Source organism: Fundulus heteroclitus, chromosome 21 (assembly GCF_011125445.2).
Source record: "Fundulus heteroclitus isolate FHET01 chromosome 21, MU-UCD_Fhet_4.1, whole genome shotgun sequence".
Taxonomy (NCBI): domain Eukaryota; kingdom Metazoa; phylum Chordata; class Actinopteri; order Cyprinodontiformes; family Fundulidae; genus Fundulus; species Fundulus heteroclitus.
Window position 1 is genome coordinate 37,649,356 of NC_046381.1, and position 22,152 is coordinate 37,671,507.

General features: G+C 44.2%; 1 protein-coding gene across 1 annotated transcript; it reads right to left on the reverse strand.

Moving 5' to 3' along the window:
- Positions 1-5,761: 5,761 nt before the first annotated feature.
- Positions 5,762-21,087, reverse strand: gcm2 (glial cells missing transcription factor 2). The gene is made up of 8 exons (XM_012856928.3): positions 20,779-21,087; positions 15,609-15,672; positions 14,476-14,664; positions 14,281-14,393; positions 13,893-14,018; positions 11,844-12,097; positions 11,181-11,418; positions 5,762-7,005 (listed from the first exon to the last, which is right to left on the reverse strand). Exons 1-8 carry the CDS (start codon positions 20,869-20,871, stop codon positions 6,691-6,693), a joined length of 1,392 nt encoding a protein of 463 aa, XP_012712382.2. The 5' UTR covers positions 20,872-21,087; the 3' UTR covers positions 5,762-6,690.
- Positions 21,088-22,152: the final 1,065 nt, after the last annotated feature.

The following is a 22,152-nucleotide window of genomic DNA, read 5'->3' on the forward strand; positions in this document are numbered from 1 at the left end:
GTATAACTGGGCAGAGGCTACGTTCTACTTCATGTGTTAGTGGAACTTAAAGCACCTTTGTAGAACTGAACCAGAGAAAAGCGAACAGAACCATTGATCACAGAGAGGTTTCATTTCACTGGAAGGAGTGTTTCAGAACTTTTACATGGAACCTGGGTTCTAGTATGACATACCAGCACCGGCCCGCTAGTGGTGTCTGATGCTGTCCGAGTTGGTTCTGTTAGTTCTGTTCTCCGTGGGTTCCTGTCGGGTCACCCTTGTTAAAGAGGTCAGCTGGTTGCTGACTATAATAAAGGTTTAATAAATTAAAATAAACTAGAAAAGGCTGTTCCTGGGAAACAGCAGTGAGAATGCTAATCTGCAGAATGATTGAGCAGAAGATGCAGAAAACATTGAAATCAGATTTGAAGAATTTGAAAAAATTTAAAAATTTGAAAGGATTTGAAGAATTTGAAAAAGTTTGAAGAATTAAAAGAAATAGAAGAATTTGAAGGAATTTGAAGAATTTGAAAAACTTTGAAGGAATTTGTAAAATTTGAAGAATTTGAAAAAATTGAAGAATTTGAAAAATTTGAAGAAATTTGAAGAATTTGAAAAATTTGAAGAATTCGAAACATTTGAAGAAATTTGAAGGAATTTAAAAAATTTGAAGAATTTGAAGAAATTTGAAATATTTGAAAATTTTCAAAAAATTTAAAGGAATTTGAAAAATTTGAAGAATTTAAAAATTTTGAAGAAATTTGGATAATTTTTTAAATTTTGAAGGAATTTGAAAAATTTGAAAAAATTTGAATGAATTAGAAAAATTTGAAGAATTTTAAAATTTTGAAGAAATTTGGATAATTTGAACAAATTTGAAGGAATTTGAAAAATTTGAAAAATTTAAAAAAATTTAAGAATTTGAAGATTAAGAACTAAAAAATTTCTGAAGAAATTTAGCAAGGCACCTCCCTCGTGGTACCGTCAAAAATACTAACGGGAAGTAACACTGCGAATTTCAGCTTCCTACGGTCTTCACAGCACCCGCAGTGGCCTTCGAAAGATGCCATGTTAAGTCAATGGACCTCCTAGAAGCCTCTGGCTAGCAGCGTTGTCATGGAGACTCCCTCACAGCTGTAGCCCTCTATTTGTCTGTAAAGGTAGAACAACCCCGGCTAAGCAGAAGTTGGTAGGACCTTCCTAAAGCTACTTCTGGTTAGCAACATGCTAACCGTTAGCCGCTAGCATGGTGGTGTTCAGTATCACCGTGTGATTGTACTCTGTCAGTTTGGTCCAAATCCTGTACAAGGAAGTGCCTCAAAATGGGGTGCCAATACTTAATGTCACCAAACGTGACCAAAGTTCATGGGTCAGATTGGCCTCCTTTAGCAACTCAGCCTCACCACATCTGGGCCCAGAACTCAACATTTGACCAAAATGGTCAGTAGCGCCATTTCCCACAGGTGGGTGGTGCTGTATTGGCCAATTGGGTCGTGTCTGGGCATCATGCCAGGTCCTGTTGGAAGCAAAGGCCCAATAGGAAAGCATGTGAAATCCAAAATGGGACAGAAAAGTGACACATGGATGAAAGTCACTTGAAAATTTTAAAATGTCAAGAGGAAATGACTGTGCGAATTTCAGATTCCTACATTAATCACAGCAACTGCAGTGAGCGTCGAAAGTTGCCATTCTATCTCAATGGAGCCTCTCCCTCTGGCCCTCAGAGTTCCGTCGTCATGGAAACTCACTGACACAGCTGCAGCGGGCCAGTCTACAGAAGTGCAGAGACTTTGCTCAGACTCTGCCTTATTGGATTATAATGGAGAACTTTGCCTCAAACAACGCTCCATATCTCCTGATCCGTAAATGGTAGAGACGTAATTTTTTCTGCGTTTATTTCATAACGGATAGGGGAAGAAGACAAGCTATCGGTTTTTGCTGGAAAAAGTTTAATAAAGGCGTAAAAAATTATGATATAAAGGGGATTTTTAGCAAATTTCAGAAATCCTCTAAAAAGGTTCCCGAACAAATCGCTCTAGCTGAAAAAGTATAAGAGATATCAAAATAATTCTTTCAATGTGAGTATCAGCAGGCTTTTGAGGACTATGGAGCTCATTTTTATGTTTGTACAAAAATCGGTGTAGGCACAGCGACGATGTAAAAAAGTGGATGATGTGGAAGAATGAAGCTCCAAAGCGTTTTCAGTATGTTGCACATTCGCTACTCCCGAACAAATTGTTCCTTCGGCAAAACCGTAACATTTATCGACACAATTCCTTTTTTGTGAGCGCCAGAAGGGTCTGGACATGAAAGTGTGAAAGTCTCATGCCTGTACATAAAACGGTTTAGGAGTAGCGACGATGTAAAAACATGTGTCGCTTGGGAATGTCAGGTGTGATTTTTCACCACACCTCCATAGAAAATCAATGGAGAGCTTTTAGGTTTCGTGGTGCTCTGGGGTGATTTGCGAAAAATCTATAGATCCCACAACAATGAGGGTTACATTTCCAGAATCCAGACAGAAATTCCTACGTTTTGATGTATAATTTATGTGGATAGGTTGAAAATTGAGCGAGTGAGAAGAAGTTGTTCGGAGAAGAAGAATTAGTTGAATTTCTAGAGTGCGCACTCTACAAACTGCCACTTGACGACCATAGCAACGCATGTTATTTGCTGAATTTCTTGAAAAGACAAAATTATTTTAAGGAGGTACTATATGAAAATGGTAAAAGATATGAAAAAGCTGAAATATACCATAATAGCTGAAAAATATCACTACATTTTAAAAGTTGAATGGTGTTTCTAGCTGAAAGTAGGCTGAAGCAGTAAGCTGTCAAAAAGCTGAAAATTTTGAAGAATGTGAAGGATTCTGCATTCGTTTTCAATTAGAGCAAAAACTCACAAAAGTTGAATATTTTAAATATTATAAAAGTTATAATTACCAAAAGTCATAGCAGTAATGTCCTGAAGGAGCTGAACGTTTTGATACCAGAATGCTTGAAATCGGTTGAAAAATGCGGAACGAGTTAGGCGCCGAAAAACGTGCGGAATAATAATAATAAAAAGTAAAGAAAAACAGGAAAACAATAAGTGATATCTGGGAGATATCACTTATTGCTGGGAGAGAACTGACAGGAGCTCTACGGAACATTCACACTCAGAACATGTAGGTCCATTTTCTACAGAACCGGTGACATCATCACATTAATCGGACTCTTAAGGCCACAGACGTGTTTGCTGTTCACGACTTCAGAACATAAAAATCTGGGAACCGAGGTTACGGTACCGGTTTATTTGCTGGGTTCTGGAGGATTTAGCTCAGGGTTCTGGTGTCACCGGGCCTGGCTGGACCTGAATGAAAAGTGAGGGTCTTTTTACTGTCAGACATCAGAGCAGCCGAAGGTCCGTTTGTTCTGTTTCTGAATCGGATTCGGCTCGGTTCTACAGGATTTGCTCCTGCCCACTTCTTCTGGACCTTCTACTTTATCTGGAAACCTGATCCGGATCTTAGATCATAAAGTTAAAGCACTTTAGGTCCGCCGGGGTTTCAGGAGATTTCAGAGTTTTCCAGTAGTACTTGGTACCGACTCACAAGGTAGTGAGGAGAACCCCACAGAGAACCTACAGAGAACCTACAGTAGTCTAGAATAAGAGACACCAGAACTGAGGATGCAGACTGAAGGCTGCTGTCAAAGCCACCTGGGCTTCCTGAACACCTCAGCAGAACCACAACTGGTTCTCCTCCAGCAGAACCACAGGCGGATCTCCTCCAAAAGAACCTCCATACCATCCACTATTGATGCAGGAATTCACGTAAAAGGAGCCCTGAGCTGGTTCTAAGAGCAGATTCTGTACAGAACCTGGACCTACCGTTCAGTTAGTCCACCTTTCAGAACCCATCTGATTGGCTCGGTGTAATATTCTGATGTTCTAACAACCAGAACTTTGTGTTCTAATTTGTTTGCTGCTGTTTCTGTCAGCGTGGAGCAGATCGGTCTGATGAAGAAGACCTGTCTGACGTTCTACCTGCTCAGGTTCTGGTCCAGAAGCACGGCAGGTTCTGGTCCAGAAGCACGGCCGGTTCTGGTCCAGAAGCCCAGCCGGTTCTGGTCCAGCCGGTTCTGGTCCAGCAGGTGTCAGAGCGCTGCGGCTCGCTGCCTGCAGCTCGTTCTTGTTGTTATTAAGTCTGTCGTCACCCCCCCACAGCCATGTGGCGTCACAGTGAAAACATCCATTAGTGCGGAGCCACATCACAGCGCCGCCTTGTTTGGAAAACGATCCGCTGTCAGCAGGCTGCATGATTTATTTAGCACAGAAGAAGAAGAAGAAGAAGAAGAAGAGAGCGAAGGACGAGAAGATTCGCGTGTGAAAGAGCAGCGATGGAGATCAGGAGGAGCAGGAAGATGATCCGATAAGAAGACAGGATGAGGAAATTGTTGGAGAGAAGATAGAATTTCACAGATCGGGATAATCTGCACTCGGCTCACCTGGTTTACAGGTGACGGGCAGGTGAGGTGACGCCTGATTGGCTGCACATTTCAAACATCTTTTAGGTCAAACAGCGGCCAATCAGGGGAGAGCATTTCTGATTCCAGATCAACAGGAACCAGGTTCTCCATCCATTCATCCACATGTCCAGCATTCTTTAGGTCCGTGGATGTGGAGAACCATCGGGTCCGTGGATGTGGGGAACCATCAGGTCCGTGGATGTGAGGAACCATCGTGTCAGTGGATGTGAGGAACCATCGGGTCCGTGGATGTGGGGAACCATCAGGTCCGTGGATGTGGGGAACCATCGGGTCAGTAGGGAACCATCGGGTCAGTAGGGAACCATCGGGTCCGTAGATGTGGGGAACCATCGGATCAGTGGATGTGAGGAACCATTGGGTCAGTGGGGAACCATCGGGTCCATAGCTGTGGGGAACCACTGGGTCCGTGGATGTGGGGAACCATCGGACCAGAACCAAATCTGTGCTGTTCAGTGGATCGACCCGTCAGTTTTTTCCAGGTCATTACTGATCATGTGGTTCTGATCGAAGCAGCGCAGCACAAGAAGAACCAGGTTCAGTCCCTGGTTCAGATCCTGAAACCCAGCTCAGAACCAGAACCAGACCTGATTCCAGGCTCACCTTTCTAACCTGCAGCAGAATTCACAGCACCGATGAAAGGCTGAGGCGGTTCTGGTCTGGTTCTGGTTCTCTTTGGACTGAACTCTTTGGAGGCTCATCAGATTGAGGTTCTCCGTCACCTAGACCTGACACGTCGCCTCCCAGAACAACCTCTAATACATCGACATCATCATGGGACCCAGCAGAACATTTTACAGAAGCAGAACCCGCCATGTGTGCTTGGATCGGAGCGGGTGGTTCTCCAGAACCCAGAGGTGTTGGTGTGGCCCAGATGGAGGCTGGTGACAGAGGAGGCGGATCTTCAGCCGGGCTTAAAGGTTCAGTCTGAGGACAGCAGCGCCGGTTCTGTTCCGACACGTTCCTGTCAAAACAACATTTATTACTCAGAGACTGAAACCAGGCCAGGTCCAAACACCGCCGCTTTGATCACACCTCCTCCACCCGGGCCTCCGGGCCCACCAGGGTCCGACAGCGCCGGCCGTGTTTGTTCTGCAGATTACACGGCCGGGTCCGGGTCACACCGGGCCGCCACGGTGGTTCTGGTGTCTGTCTGCACCAGCTCCACTCTCAGCGCTCACAGACTGGTGGGCCAGCAGGGAGCCGGTCCAGAACCAGAACAGGAACCGGGTTTTTAGTCAAATAAACACCAACAGTGACGTCACAGAACCTTTTTTATTCTTCATCAGCTGAAATGTGTGAAAGAGAAACAGAACCTCTGCCCTGTTCCTAACCCAGAACAACTCATCTGGGTCGCCTGATTCTGAGTCCAATTAGCCCAACGACCCGATGTTACAGTCAGAACCAGAGCAGAACCAGGCATGACCAATAGAAGGTTCTCGGCTGCTCAGAAAAAGACCATTCAGCTCCTTCTGGGTCCACTGAACCACCTGAAGACCTTCACCGGAGAGGTTCTACTGGCAGAACCGCAATGTTCTGCCAGTAGAACCTCAAGCATCCCAGGTCCTGCTGAAACCCGCCGGGCTGAGGGTTCATCTAGCATTAAGGAAATGTTCTGGGCAGCAGGTTCATTGTTCTGAGAGTCTGATGGACGTCTTCCTCGCAGTGATCCAACACGGTGGAGGAACCGGGAAATGTGAGTTCTATAGGGAACGTGCGACACGTAGAACCTCCAGACACGGCCTCAGAGGTCTGGTGTAGTGTAAACAGACCTGTTGATGGTGGCACCAGCGGGACAAACCGGTTCTGGACCCGTTCATGTCATTGGGTTTGACGTCTCGCATGGATCAGTGAGAATCAGGACGGAACATGACAGAATTCAAAAAACAACAATTTCTGCACAACTTAATAAGTTCGGACGTTTAGTCTTCAAGAACCAACCCATTGTCAGAGTAGAACTCCAGAACCGTCAGTCTCCAGTTGGTTCCTTTCAGTCCCACGGACAAAGTTCTGTCCAGTAGAAGCTCCAGAACCAGAACATCCAACATTAAAGAGGTTCATTTGATGTTCAGAGGTGTGTCCAGAACTTCTCGTGACGTTGGTGGTCTGGGTCGTATCCAGAACCCTTCATGGTGCGGCTTGCTGCTTCACCAGTCTCCGCTGCCACAGCAGGACCGGTGCTGCGTCAGTAGTCGTCGTAGCGGTACGCGTTGGGGTAGGCGTAGTGGTAGTCGTAGCCGTCGACCCGCTCGGTTTTTGTCTGCAGAGGCTCAGGAGGAAACGACAGAGACTTGATGACGCCGCCGGACTCCTCCGTCACCTTGACCTCGGTGGAGTAAGACGAGGAGGAGGCGTCTTCCAGCAGGGAGGAGCAGCCGGGCAGGCCCGGAGCTTTGGCCGGGGCGCAGGGCTGGTAGGACGGGAGGCCGGGGGACGGCTTGGGACAGGACTGGTAGGGAGGCAGCGTCCCCGGAGGCTTGGGACAGGGCTGGTAGGACACCTGGAGAGGACAATGAGACACCCTCATGGTTAGTGTTACCGCAAACATCTGGCGTTCTCTTTCAGACACACAGACTTAGTGTACAGTGACAACAGAGGTCCATTTACTGCTAACACTGACGTAGAACGTGTCCAACCGCTCACGTCTCCCACTGCAGGAGGTCTGGACTACCTAGAATGCTCTGCTGAGACCCTGGCAGCATTTTACGGACTTAGGATGCGTTCTGACAGAACCGACTGTCTAGGCAGCAAATAACTAGCAGAACCAGGGAGAACCTTCTGACCTGAAGACCTTCAGAACCAGGCTGAAACTCGTTATGGAGGTTCTAGTTACAGAAACTCTCCATCGTGATGAAGGTTCTAGTTAGAGAGACCCTCCATTGTGATGAAGGTTCTAGTTACAGAAACTCTCCATCATGATGAAGGTTCTAGTTACAGAAACTCTCCATCATGATGAAGGTTCTAGTTACAGAAACTCTCCATTGTGATGAAGGTTCTAGTTACAGAGACTCTCCATTGTGATCGGTTTTGTTCAAAATGTGCATAAACCGACGCACTCTTGGCTTCATACTTTGGATCTTGTGCTGACATATGGCATTGATTGTGAAGAATTAACAGTATTTCCTCACAACCTTGTCCTAACTGATAATTTTTTAATAACATTTCAGTTTAATCTAACTGAGTTCTGCACCCCCAAAAGAGGGTTCCATTATAGTAGATCTTTATCGGACAATACTGCATCAAACTTTAAAGAGTCTGTCCCCTTTTTAATATCCTCCGTATTGCAGAAATGCCCTGTAGATGGCAGCAATGTTGTTTCTTCCCATTCACAAATAGATGTCTTTGTTAACGGTGTGACTTCCTCATTGCGTTCTGCATTAGACAATGTAGCTCCCTTGAAAAAGAAGGTGATTATTCACAGGAAGCTGGCTCCCTGATTTAATTCGAGCTGCGTTCCTTGAAGCACAATGTTAGGAAATTGGAGAGAAAATGGCGCTCTACACACCAAGAGGAATCCTACCTAATCTGAAGGGACAGTCTATTGTTGTATAACAAGACCCTTCGCAGAGTTAGAGCAGCATATTTTTCATCATTAATTGAAGAGAATAAAAATAATCCTAGATTTCTCTTCAGTACAGTTGCCAAACTTACTCAGAGTCACAGCTCTGTTGATCCATCCATTCCCTTAGCTCTTAGCAGTAATGATTTTATGGGATTCTTCATAAATAAAATTGATTCCATTAAAAATAAAATAATTGGCATCCTCCCAAACATGATTACCTCATCCTCAGTAAGTGAGGCAGCATTGGAGGAATCCTTAGAACCTGCGCAGTGTCTGAACTGTTTAGAAGCAGTAGAACTTTCTGAGCTATCTAAACTTTTAGCTTCATCTAAACCTTCTACCTGTATGTTAGACCCAATCCCAACCAAGTTGTTTAAGGAGGTATTCCCTCTGATCAGTGGTCCTATTTTAGACATGATTAATCTATCCTTGGTAAATGGATATGTACCACAGGCTTTTAAAGTAGCTGTTATTAAACCTTTACTTAAGAAACCTTCTTTTGATCAAGATGAGTTAGTAAATTACAGACCTATATCTAATCTTCGTTTCTTATCTAAAATTCTTAAGAAAGTAGTTGCTAATCAACTTTGTGAACATTTACAAAGCAATGACCTACTTGAGGAGTTTCAGTCAGGCTTCAGAGCTCATCATAGCACTGAAACAGCTCTGGTGAAGGTCACTAATGATATTCTCATGGCCTCAGATAATGGACTTGTGTCTATACTTGTCCTGTTAGATCTTAGTGCTGCATTTGATACAGTTGATCACAATATTCTCCTACAAAGACTTGAGCATACTGTAGGGATTAAGGGGAAAGCATTAGGCTGGTTTCAATCTTATCTGTCGGACAGATTCCAGTTTGTTCATGTTAATAATAAATCTTCCTCAAACTCTAGGGTCACCTGTGGAGTACCACAGGGTTCAGTCCTTGGACCAATTCTCTTTGCTATATATATGCTTCCGATCAGCAAAATTATCAGACAGCATGGGATTAATTTCCACTGTTATGCTGATGACACTCAGCTATATTTATCCATAAATCCTGATGAATCCAATCAGTTACTTCGACTGCAGTCATTGTCTTGATGACATCAAAAGCTGGATGACTTTAAATTTCCTGCATTTAAATTCTAACAAGACAGAAGTTGTAATCTTTGGACCAGAGTCCTCAAAAAATAAACTTCTTAATTAGTGTTGCACCGATAACGATACCAGTATGGAACGATCCAGCACTAAAATGGTAGTATCGGTATCGGCGAGTACCAACAAATAGGCACCGATACCATTTTGATGTTTGTATGTCACTTGAACGCAGCCTTCTCTCTCCCGACTAGTATTATACATGTTATATAAGTTCATGAAAGTTGCACTATTTTGGCCTTTGAGAGCCAAAAGTTTGTTAAACTACTATCACCCATTCCAGGTAGGCAATAAAAAGTTATACTACCCTAAGTAGTATGCAGTTCTTCATATATACACACACACACATCAATTTCAAACAGATGGTATCGGTATCGGTGTCAAGAAATGGCATCGGCGCAACACTATTCTTATCAATCACTTAATCTGGATGGCATTAACTTGGCCTCTGGTAATAATGTAAAAAATCTTGGTGTTATTTTCGACCAAGACATGTCATTTAAATCCCATATTAAACAGGTTTAACGTATAAAGCCCTTAATAATCAAGCTCCATCATATATCAGAGCTCTGATTACCCCGTATGTTCCTAACAGAGCACTTCGCTCTCAGACTGCAGGTCTGCTGGTGGTTCCTAGAGTCTCTAAAAGTAGAATGGGAGGCAGATCCTTTAGCTATCAGGCTCCTCTCCTGTGGAACCAACTCCCAGTTTTGGTCCGTGAGGCAGACACCCCGTCTACTTTTAAGACTAATCTTAAAACTTTCCTTTGTGACAAAGCTTCTAGTCAGAGTGGCTCATGTTACCCTGAGCTACCTCTATAGTTATGCTGCTATAGGCTTAGGCTGCTGGAGGACATCAGGATCTATTTCTCTCTCTCTGCTGAGTTCTCCTACTGCTCTCCAATCTGCATTGTTTGTTGTTATTTCAGCTTTTAACTTTTTGTTTTTTGTCATTTTTCTCTTCATAGAAGGTACACCTGGTCTGGCGTTCTGTTAGCTGTGACATCATCAGGGGAGGCAGATCATCCTCTATCACCATCTAACATAGAAAGTACTCCTGGATCAATGTGAGATTCTGTGCTTTCTGTGTCTCTGCTCTGTCTTCTCTAAGCCCCAGTCGGTCGAGGCAGATGAGCGTTCATACTGAGCCTGGTTCTGGTTCTGCTGGAGGTTCTCCTCCCTGTTAATGGGTGGTTTTTCTTTCCACTGTCGCTCCATGCTTGCTTAGTATGAGGGATTGCTGCAAAGCCATGTACAATGCAGACGACTCTCCCTGTAGCTCTACGCTTCTCCAGGAGTAAATGCTGCTTGTCGGGACTTTGAAGCAATAAACTGGTTTCCTTATATAGGAAATTTTTGACCAATCTGTATAATATGATTGATTTGACTTTGTAAAGTGCCTCGAGATGACATGTTTCATGAATTGGCGCTATATAAATAAAATTTAATTGAATAGAATTGATGAAGGTTCTAGTTAAAAAAACTCTCCATTGTGATGAAGGTTCTAGTTAAAATGGTGTAGGCCCGTCTTGTCTCCATTTGGGACAAAGCCAATGAAGGAGCTACTGCTGCTGCTAACTACATGTTGTCTCTCCGGCTTTGATGCCGTTGTTCTACTGGCCCAGCGGTTCTTTACTGGCTCAGCAGTTCTCTACCTGACGGGTTGGTTCCTGCACAGGACCGCTCTCAGAGCCACTTGTGCCATCTACTCTGTGGAGTTCCTCTCCTGAACGTTGTGTTATGCTCACACTGAGCGTAACGCTGTGGAATACAGCACTGGTATGGGGACTATGATCGGATCCTCTCGGTATGAAAGGATTTGTTCTGTATGAACAGAACAGGAAAGGAACCGTTGGTCCTGTAACGTCTCTTCATTCGCTCTGCATGGGAGTGTGTGGATGAACTGAAATGAACCTGATGGAGACACCAGTGGATGATGGTTGCTTGTTCAACGCCCGGATGAAGCCGGCTCACCTTGGTTGTGGTGGTGATGATGGTCTGCAGAGCGGCGGGGGAACCTGGGGGGTTACTGGGGTAGCGACAGGGGTACTCTGTGCTGTAGTAATGGTGGTTATCAGCGTAGGGGGCGGAGCTCTTCAGCAGCTCCTTCCAGGCCGGCGGGGGCTTCGTCTGGGGGTCAAAGGAGGAGGAGGAGGAGAGGGCCGCTGATGAGGATGAAGGTGTGGAGGAAGAACCCAGGACTGGTGTCACCCTGCCAACAAACCAGGATCAGCGTTAAACAAACCAGTAAGGGTTAAAGTCAGAACCCAGCCTGATTAAGGTGTAACTGTTCTTTCTGGTTCTGGTTCAGGATCCAAATTAAACTAAAACATGATGAAACAGCAGAAACTGGGTTACAGCGTGATCTGGTTTGGCCCCTTTTATACTGAGAAACCCAGGTGTAAACCAGACAGAGATCCAAGATCCAAGCCGGTTCCTGGTTCAGTGGATCTGAATTTGGTTTGGGTTACTCTGCCAGAACCTGCTTTTCAGAGTCTGGTTTTGATTTAAAGCGGTCCAGAACCTGCTTTCCAGAGTCTGGTTTTGATTTAAAGCGGTCCAGAACCTGCTTTTCAGAGTCTGGTTCTGATTTAAACCGGTCCAGAACCGGATCCGTTCTGGATGTGTGAGCCTGACCTGGGGTCGCAGAGGTCCGTGGTCACAGGATATGGAGGTGAGGTCAGGTATCCCTGGAACTCGTAGCCCGGTCGGCCCATGTACAGTCTTGGATTGGTGGGTTTCTGAAGGGTGGCTGGGGCTTCTCCCAGTGCATTGTGGGGGTTGTAGTAGGGCTCACTGCTTTGGAAGGCTGGGTAATGCTGTGGGAAGTTTGGCTCGATGAACGAAATCCTTTCTGCTGGTTCCACACAGAGAAGGGCGGGGCCGAGTGCCTGAGGTGGAACAACAATAAACAGAGTGAGCAAACGATAGTCTGACGTAACGTTCCTTATAAAGATCGCCTTCAGCACCAAACAGGAACTAAATGTGGCGTACGTCACTTTCCAGACAGAGGCAGTGATCTCTAGAGGAAAATGGCTCCTCAGGTACGCTCTCTTTGCAGATGGTGAAGTGGTGAACTGCAGCCAAACGCCATCATGGCTCCTCTCAGACGTTTACCTTCACTCCGTATCAGACTTTAGTCATAGATCGACTTTATCGTGATAAAGCCCAGAGTTATTATTAGTAGTTATAGTTATTCACGCTGGTGACACAGAACTACACACCAGAACCATCCAGATGAATAAAGAACGTCCTTAAAGGGAGAGTCTGAGATTTTTCTGGAACTTTCCCCAAGTCCCTTTTTGGACAACTGTGCAAGACGGAGACCCTGACCAGTCATTGGTCAGAGTTTCTACAGGCCTGCGGGGATTGGTCAGAATTTCTACAGGCCTGCAGGGATTGGTCAGAGTTTCTACAGCTCTGCAGGGATTGGTCAGAATTTCTACAGGCCTGCAGGGATTGGTCAGAGTTTCTACAGCTCTGCAGGGATTGGTCAGAGTTTCTACAGGCCTGCAGGGATTGGTCAGTTTCTAAAGGCCTGCAGCTCCCACAGAGATCACATTTTAACCAAATTTTTCTCAAGACTACTGTCTGGATGGAGGGATGATGTTTCTGAACAGTATTACCAACTCTAGCTTCAGGCCATGTTAAATCTTAAAATACGGTCTGTTTTATTGGGGTCTTCTACCATCACATTCCTCTCCCCAATGATCACCAGGGCTCTTTATAAAACATCACGTATGATCAAAATGGCGTATGCCAAGTAAACTCCAGATTTTTAATACCATGAGTACTAATTTTCCTTTCTGGATCCCAGCTGCACCAGAACATCTGGTACCAGGTTCTGGTTCAGGTTCTGGCCTCTACAGGCCCAGATTAAACTATTAACGGTGGATGCAGAGCACCTGATGACTGATGATGGGTATTTAAAGGAGCATAGTGCAGGTTCCAGAGTTCTGCTCAAGTCTGCCTCCTCTGGTGACTAGTTGAAATGACACCACTGTTGTACACGTGCGTGGCCGTAGATTTAGCATTAGACATATTATGTCTCGTCATTTTTGTCGTACTTCTGTGACACAATTTTACCTTTTCAGCAAAAAGAGGCCAACGGTGGCTCCCTCTTCGTTCCCTGGGCAGATTTGAGCTCAGCTAGCCGGCGTTCTGTCGCTAACGGCGGCGCAGACTTAAAGGTGAAAGCGAGCGCTGTGCATCACGCCCAGACAACACGACCCGAATCACTCTCTATGATCGGACTGATGGAGCCTACAGAGGCCACTGCTGTCAGTAAGGGAAATCTAATTTTACACGTTGGGATATTGTAAGGCATGTATAGGAAAGACAGTAAAAACTTTAAGTGGGTCAGCTGATCGTTATTATCGTATCGTTATTTCATGGTTGCCAACAGCAACCATGTAGAAAAGAGCAAAGAAACGGTGAAAGAAACCAGAGGAGGGCATTTATTGGATGTGTAAAGCGGCGTTAAATGCTCTGATGAGCTTATGATGAAAGCGATCTGATATGGAATGAACCTGAATTATAATGTGGCTGCAGTTCACCACTTCACCATGGGTGGCGCCAGTTCCCCGTCTCCAAAGCCAGCATACACACTGAGTTCTGTTGGTAGGTCCCTGCTCTGGCCTGGAGACTGACGGACGGTCTGGTCCCTAAACTCTGCTCTCTACTCACCTGAGTTTCAATCAGACGTCTCTTTGGCGTGAAGGGCGGCGACCCGACTCGTCTCTTCACTGAACTTCTCCTGGCTTCAGTTTCAGACTTGGATTCTGGTCTCGGGTGATCGTGGACCCCTTTAGCCTGAGGAACCAGAACCAGAGCGTTAGACAGAGAGCAGAACCACAGCCGGCCGGGTCTGAACAGAACCAGATCCTGTTCAGACCCGGCCGGGCTCAGCTCTGCTAACTCTGGTATCATGTGGTCGATCAGGAGTCTGGCTGTGACCGCGGCACCCTGCCGGGACCAGGTGCTCTCCGCCCGGCCGGCTCTGGGTCAGAACCATCCACCCGGCCCTACCTGGGCCTGGTACTGATGGGTCTGATGGGAAAGGAAAGGTACCCACCTGGAAGAAGATGGCCTTGCCGTCCACTCTCCAGAAGTTGGTGACGGGGTAGCCGCTGTGGCCGCGGCACGGCAGCAGCTCCAGGGCGGCGTTGCAGTTCGGACACATCTTCTCTGAAACACAGATTCTGATGAGCCACGGAGCGGGAGACGGGAACCGGGTCCGGGTCCGGGTCCGGGTCCGGGTCAGACTTACTCTGCTGCTTCTGCCGGGCCTTGTCGCAGATGGCGGGCCGCAGCTGCAGCCGGGAGCCGTCCGGCAGGGCGCAGCCCCGGGAGCAGACCACCACGCCCAGGCAGGACTTCTTCAGGATCTGACAGTTGTGGTTGTTGGTGTTCCTCATGGCCCAGCCGGACAGATGCCTCTGAGCGTTCTTATCGTCCGCTGCAAAGCACCAGAACATTAGAGAACCGTCACATGAGCTCCTGTAGCACCTGTGTGATGTCATCAGGCAGGTGGAGCCAGACGTTCTCCTCCTGGGAGCTTTGACAAAGGTTCTACGTGTCCTGCGGTACCTTCAAGTGCTGCTGGGCCACCTGTGGTTCTTTACCGAGAGCCTTTCCTTCCCCGGTGGGCGGGTTCTACTGTTCTGACAGCAGAACCCACCCACCCAGAACCACGCCCACATTCATGCACCTGAACCCCGGCTCCATACCAGCCGTCTTCACAAGGAACCATTTGGTTCTTTCATGGTTCTGGCAGAGTTTCAAAACGGGACATTGCTTGTTGTGCTGGGTCCAGTTAAAGTCAATAAATCATTTAATTATGTAGTTGAATGTAAATAATAGAGCGTGTTCTCTTTAAATCTGTATTTATCTCTAAACGTGATGAAACCAGTGCAGCTGATCTTACAGAACACTAAATTAACCTCGGTCCTCTGAACTATGTCTGTGCAGAACATTAAGCAGAACTTCATAAACAAAATAACATTTTTTATTTATCTTTTTTTAGTCTGGTTATTCTGACTGGCTGCAGCAGACACACTACAGAGACGTCTGCGTTTGTAGAACTAATGATGCGCACGTCGTAAATGAAACATGTCTTAAACTTCAGATTTTAGGTGGAACGTCATGAAACAACGAGCAGCACATCATCATCAGTAAACATGCAGAACTTCTGTCCGGGTTCTGCTGTCTCGGCTCCTGCTTTAACGGACCCAGGCGTTCTGGATATTTCCGTTACCATGGTTACGATCTTCAGCCCTCCTATTGGCCACCGTGCCCAGGTTAAATACTCCCACAGGTGTGATGTCTGGGCCTGCAGGACCCAGCAGGAGGTTCTGGTCTCAGTTCTGGTTCTGACAGGAGAACCATGAGTCTGTTTCTCACCGGTGTAGATGTAGCGAACGTAGCCGTCGGTCCACTCCTGGAACGGGTCGAACTGCTTCAGGTCCTGATGGACAGACAGGGAGACTGTTAGATCCAGAACCAGCTCCTGGAGAACCCATCTACTCCTCCTCTCTCCACCAGAACACACATCTAGTTCCTGAGCAACCCAGAACCGTCTCAGTTCATGTTATTTAAACGGATCCCTGAAGGCAGAACCTGCTGGACCCGGATCCTGGTTTCCTGGTGGTTCCTAGAGGTTCTTAGGGTTCTCTAACCTGGAACTTCTGAACATGTTGGGTCGTGACTCCTGTGGTCAGCAGAACGTCTCTGCAGCAGGTGTCAGCTGAGCCCAAACTGATAATAATAATAATAATAATAATAATAATAATAATAATAATAATAATAATAATAATAATAATAATAATAGTAATAATAATAATAATAATAATAATAATAATAATAATAATAATAATAATATAGAAGGTTAGCCTTTAATGGGACCAAACCTGAGAACCTGCTGACTGATCTGAACCCAATCAGAGATATTGATCAGTGTGAAGACCTTCTTCTGTTTGGTTCCAGAACCAAAACAAATATAAAAACCTGTTTTCTGTTTGAGCAACAACAGAGAACGGCTGAGTCAGCAACACACCACCTTCAGGCAACCTTCAGGCAGACGGGTTCTCCCAGGCTTCATGAGACCAACCACCAGAACCAGCCGGAGCTCCTCTGGTTCCTCTGAGGGAACCAGAGGAGGAAGTTGATCAGAATCTACATCAGCTTTTATTGTTTTAAACCAGAAAAAGTTAGATGTGAGGAGATTCAGTTCCAGTCCAGTTCTCTTCTAATCAGGACAAAAAAAACTCTCAACATTTAATTTTCTTCATAAAACTGATTAAAGAGGAAGAAATATGACTCAAGTTAAATAATCATGAGTTCATTCAGGCTCTGTGAGACGTGTCCACCCTGGACAGACAACCATGGACACACCTGAGGGCCTTTAGAGACCAATTAACAGCTAATCAGGTAATGTTTCAGTCAGGCTTCAGAGCTCATCATAGCACTGAAACAGCTCTGGTGAAGGTCACTAATGATATTCTCATGGCCTCAGATAATGGACTTGTGTCTGTACTTGTCCTGTTAGATCTCAGTGCTGCATTTGATACAGTTGATCACAATATTCTCCTACAAAGACTTGACCATACTGTAGGGATTAAGGGAAAAGCATTAGGCTGGTTTAAATCTTATCTGTCGGACAGATTCCAATTTGTTCATGTTAATAATAAATCTTCCTCAAACTCTAGGGTCACCTGTGGAGTACCACAGGGTTCAGTCCTTGGACCAATTCTATTTACTATATATATGCTTCCGATAGGCAAAATTATCAGACAGCATGGGATTAATTTCCACTGTTATGCTGATGACACTCAGCTATATTTATCCATAAATCCTGATGAATCCAATCAGTTACTTCGACTGCAGTCATGTCTTGATGACATCAAAAGCTGGATGACTTTAAATTTCCTGCATTTAAATTCTGACAAGACAGAAGTTATAATCTTTGGACCAGAGTCCTCAAAAATAAACTTCTTAATCAATCACTTAATCTGGGTGGCATTAACTTGGCCTCTGGTAATAAAGTAAAAAATCTTGGTGTTGTTTTCGACCAAGACATGTCATTTAAATCCCATATTAAACAGGTTTCCAGAGTTTCCTTTTTTCACCTCCGGAATATCGCCAAAATTAGAAACATTCTGTCCAGGAGTGATGCTGAAAAACTAGTCCATGCATTTGTTACTTCAAGGCTGGACTATTGTAATTCTTTACTATCAGGAAGTCCACAAAATGCAGTTCAAAGCCTTCAGCTGATCCAAAATGCTGCAGCAAGAGTTCTGATGAAAATCAACAAGAGGGATCATATTTCTCCTATTTTAGCTTCCCTTCATTGGCTTCCTGTTAAATCAAGAATAGAATTTAAAATTCTCCTTCTAACATATAAAGCCCTTTATAATCAAGCTCCATCATATATCAGAGCTCTGATTACCCCGTATGTTCCTAACAGAGCACTTCGCTCTCAGACTGCAGGTCTGCTGGTGGTTCCTAGAGTCTCTAAAAGTAGAATGGGAGGCAGATCCTTTAGCTATCAGGCTCCTCTCCTGTGGAACCAACTCCCAGTTTTGGTCCGTCAGGCAGACTCCAGGTTCCACATCAGCTTCAGGTTCTCCTTTCACAGATGTTCTCTCTCTCCAGAACAAACCAGCTGTTGCTCTGACTGTTAGAAGCATTTAAACAAATCAGATCTTAAGTGAAATGTGACTTTATTCTATTTATTCTACTCCTGGGTGAGAATTAAAAGTGTTAAACCAATAAATCCCCTCAAGGAAACCTTCCGTGGAAATATTAAATAGATGATAAATATTAAATAGTTAGAATGAGAAAATAAAAAACTCAACCTTAAAAAATGTGAAATCTTGTTTAAGCTTGAGATGAATTCATAACTAATGAATAACATTAACATTTATAACAATATTTATATTTATGTCATTTAAACAGGTTGATCATTTAAAGGTTTCTAACAGTTGCTGCTGATTATAATTATCTGCTTTATTAAAGCACTTCACATCAGATTTACTGAACATAAATTAATAAAAATCGTGATAAATAAACATAAACCTTCACATCAGGCAGAGTTCACAAACACAGCCACCTTTGGACCCGACCAGAACGATAATCAGAACCCGACGGACTGGTTCTGTAGACCTAACCGGGTTGATTTTATTTAGTTCTGTGCCTTCAGACGACATTCGATGTGGAACCGGACTTGAATCACGACCCAGCTGTGGTTCTGTCCGGACTGGCAGAGCTTGTTCTCTGGGTCTCTGCTGCAGGCCATGTAACTGGATCAGAACCCAGAGATGTTCTGAGTTTCCTCTCAGAACCAACGTTTCAGCAGAACGTCAGAAACAGGCCGGGTTCTGGTTTAATTCTTCCTGCTCAGAAAGAACAGGTCCAAACTAGCTGCACTTCTGGTTCTGGAGTAAAAACTGGACTTTTGTTGACAGTCGACGCTGAAGCAGGATTATTATAATAAGAAGAAAGGTTCTGTTTGCTTTGAGCGGTTCTGATCATGACCAGAACTGGAACCATGACCTGTTTAACCCCAGAACTCCAGATGTTCTGATCCACTCACTATGTTACTGAACATTTAGAACATAAAGAACATGTTCTACTCTCCTCACATAAACATGCAGAGAACAGGAGGAACATTATGTGTTGGTTTAACGCAGCAGTTATGATACACAGAAAGTTTAATGTTTATTTTTATTATTTTAAAGAAATTTTAAAGATTTGCTTTTTTAATGTGAAGTTATTATTATTATTATTATTATTATTATTATTATTATTATTATTATTATTATTATTATTATATTTCTGGTGTCAGTCTTCTTTTTAGATGAAACAGATAATTTAATAAAGTTCTGAATTTAGAACCAACAACCCTTTAATTCTGCTGTTATTCTTATTTTCTTTTTTTAAAAGGCGGGTTCTGGTTCTGGTCCTGGTTTTGGTTCTGGTTCTGGTCACATTATCAGTCTAACGACCAATGACTGCTTCTGTGTTTCTCTTTTATTCTGCAGTAAAACTTTTTATTTTTATGGTTTTATAATTTTTCTTTCTTCAGATTGGGCTCAGTGTTGTTTCTAAAATTATTTTAAGTGAGACAGAACAGAACCAGAACTTTATTTCACGACTGAGCCACGCAGCGTGTTAGAAAGAGCTGCCGTGGAGTTCAGTTTAGTAGAACCTTCTCCAGAACCCGCTCCGCTGGGTTTATGGACGGACCTCATGTTCCTCATAAAATAAAAGATTAAAGAAGATTTTCGAAATATCAAAAAAAATTAGCAGAAATATAAATGAGCGCAGGTTAAAGTTCTTATTGTAATAAATTACATTTGAGCCGGTTCTGACCGAACCGGGCAGAATTTCAGCTCCAGAGTCGAACCCAGAATTCCCGGCATCTGAGAAATTAAAACCTAAAATAAAATATTTTCTTTTCATTTAGCAACAAATTTTGCTTCATTCCTTATTTTCATTTATTCGCCATTTTCCTCCTCGGCGGCTCCGGTTCTGCTGCTCAGGGCGGTTCTGATGTTTGGGTCATTTTCTAAGTAAAGCGCCTTTGCTTCTAATTTTAAGCCTGAATTTAGTTTCAGAACCGAACCGAACCGGCTTTGTTTTAGCAGCAGATTTTCAGTTAAACGCGCAGATTTCCGCTCTGGACCCGGTTCCTGTTCTGACCCAAACACTCTCTGGGTTTGATCAGAACCGTTCTGGTTTATTTCTCTAAGGGACCTTTGGACGGGTTCTGTTCACTTCGGTCTTTTTAAAGATGTTTATTATTATTATTATTATTATTATTATTATTATTATTATTATTATTATTATTATTATAATAATAATAATAATAATAATAATAATAATAATAATAATAATAATAATAATAATAATTCAATTTTATTTATATAGTGCCCATTCATGAAACATGTCATCTCGAGGCTCTTTACAAAGTCAAATCAATCAAATTATACAGATTGGTCAAAAATGTTCTTATATAAGGAAACCAGTTGATTGCTTCAAAGTCCCGACAAGCATTATTATTATTATTATTATTATTATTATTATTATTATTATTATTATTATTATTATTATTATTATTATTATTATTATTGTTATTATTATATTTAATTTACGTGTGATCAGCTTCAAGTCATTTATTTATTTTCTTTTATTTAGTTCATTGGTTAATTTATTTAGGTTTTTTTTCTTTATTTTCTTTGTTTTAAAAATGTTCCACATCTCGTCGCTGAGATGCGCCGCTGTTTGGTCTTTGTTTACATCAAATATCTCATGTGATTATTATTATTATTATTATTATTATTATTATTATTATTATTATTATTATTATTATTATTATTATTATTATTATCAGCAGCAGCAGTAGTAGCTACATAGTTATTATTATTATTAATTATTATGAGATCCACGGGTTTCGGGTCGGATCCGGGATCCGGTTCTGATCTTCTAACAGGTCAGAACCGGCAGCTGTCCTCCTTAGTGAGGAGTTGGGGACCCAGAGCGGTTCTGGTTCGGTTCGTTCTGGGTCTGGTACCTGCGGCAGCTTGGGGTCGTTGATGTCCCAGGTGAGCTTCATCCCGACCGAACACACGCAGTCCGCCTCGTCGCGCTGCTCCGCCCGGGACATGCTCCCGGTACCGGCTCCGCTCCGCTCTTCTGCTTCCGCCTCTCCTGTTCTGGTTCTGGTCCCGGTCCGGCTCCTGGTTCCCAGTAAACCCACTTAGAACCCGCGGAGAGAAAAAGGTTCTGAAAAAGGTGAAACTCAGCGCAGCTCCTCCGGACAGCGCGTGCAGCTCCGCGCGGCGGCAGGTAAGACTGAGAACAGGTGAGACAAGCACGAGCCTGTCAGCGGGAGGGAGGGAGGGGGGGGGGCGTGGTACGTCAGAATCAGAACCTCATGGTTTTAACCAGAACGTCTGTTAGAACCTCACCTGGACAGGTGAGTCTGCTGAGCGGCTGGAACACAACTGGGTCCCACCTGGGTTCGGCGGGAGTTCTACCTGATCACACCTGATCACGCGGCCAGGTGAGCCGTCAGGTGAGTGTTTGTTGTGAAAACAGTTCCACTGTTTCTACCAAAACAAACAAACTCATTAGTCAACAATTACAGAACCAGAGGAGCTGATCCACACGCACCTGAGTTCTGAGTCAGGGTTCTACCTGAGTCTCACCTGGTTCTGACTGCTACCTGCACGAACCCATCTGCAGGTAGCCTGGGTTCTGCTGTAGCTCACAGAAGAACAGTGACTTTGTCATAGAGACCCCTGCTGTTCCTGTTTCTGGGTCCAGAACCATCTCTGGAGCGCAGCAGAGTAACAGAACCTTCAGACCCGATGATGCTTCAGCACCAGCAGGAGGTTCTCTGGAGAGTGATCCGCTGCTATGGGAACACGTAAATCAGACGTAAACCTGTGAGAACCATCAGAACCCGCTGCAGGAGACATGGAGGAACCACAGCAGCTGACAGTGTGGGTCACTGATTGGTACGTTCCTCAGCCCGATTACAGCATGGGCCCAGAACATGGACGCCAGGTGTTCTTCAAGAGGAACGCTCTACACTGTTTGCTTCAGTAGGAATGTTCTTCCTTGTTTTCTTCAGAAGGAATGTTCTACCTTTTTTTCTTCAAGAAGAACGTTCTATCTTGTTTGCTTCAGTAGGAACGTTCTACCTTGTTTGCTTCAGTAGGAACGTTCTACCTTGTTTGCTTCAAGAAGAACGTTCCATCTTGTTTGCTTCAGTAGGAATGTTCTACCTTGTTTGCTTCAAGAAGAACGTTCTATCTTGTTTGCTTCAGTAGGAATGTTCTTCCTTGTTTTCTTCAGAAGGAATGTTCTACCTTTTTTTCTTCAAGAAGAACGTTCTATCTTGTTTGCTTCAGTAGGAACGTTCTATCTTGTTTGCTTCAGT

Excerpts from the sequence above, each read along its gene's own strand:
- gcm2 (XM_012856928.3), bottom strand. The coding sequence starts at position 20,871 with ATGTCCCGGGCGGAGCAGCGCGACGAGGCGGACTGCGTGTGTTCGGTC. Across the intron at positions 12,098-13,892 it reads GACGTCTGATTGAAACTCAG|GCACTCGGCCCCGCCCTTCT; the intron begins GTGAGTAGAGAG and ends GTTCCACCTCAG. Across the intron at positions 7,006-11,180 it reads TCATCACCACCACAACCAAG|GTGTCCTACCAGCCCTGTCC; the intron begins GTGAGCCGGCTT and ends TGTCCTCTCCAG.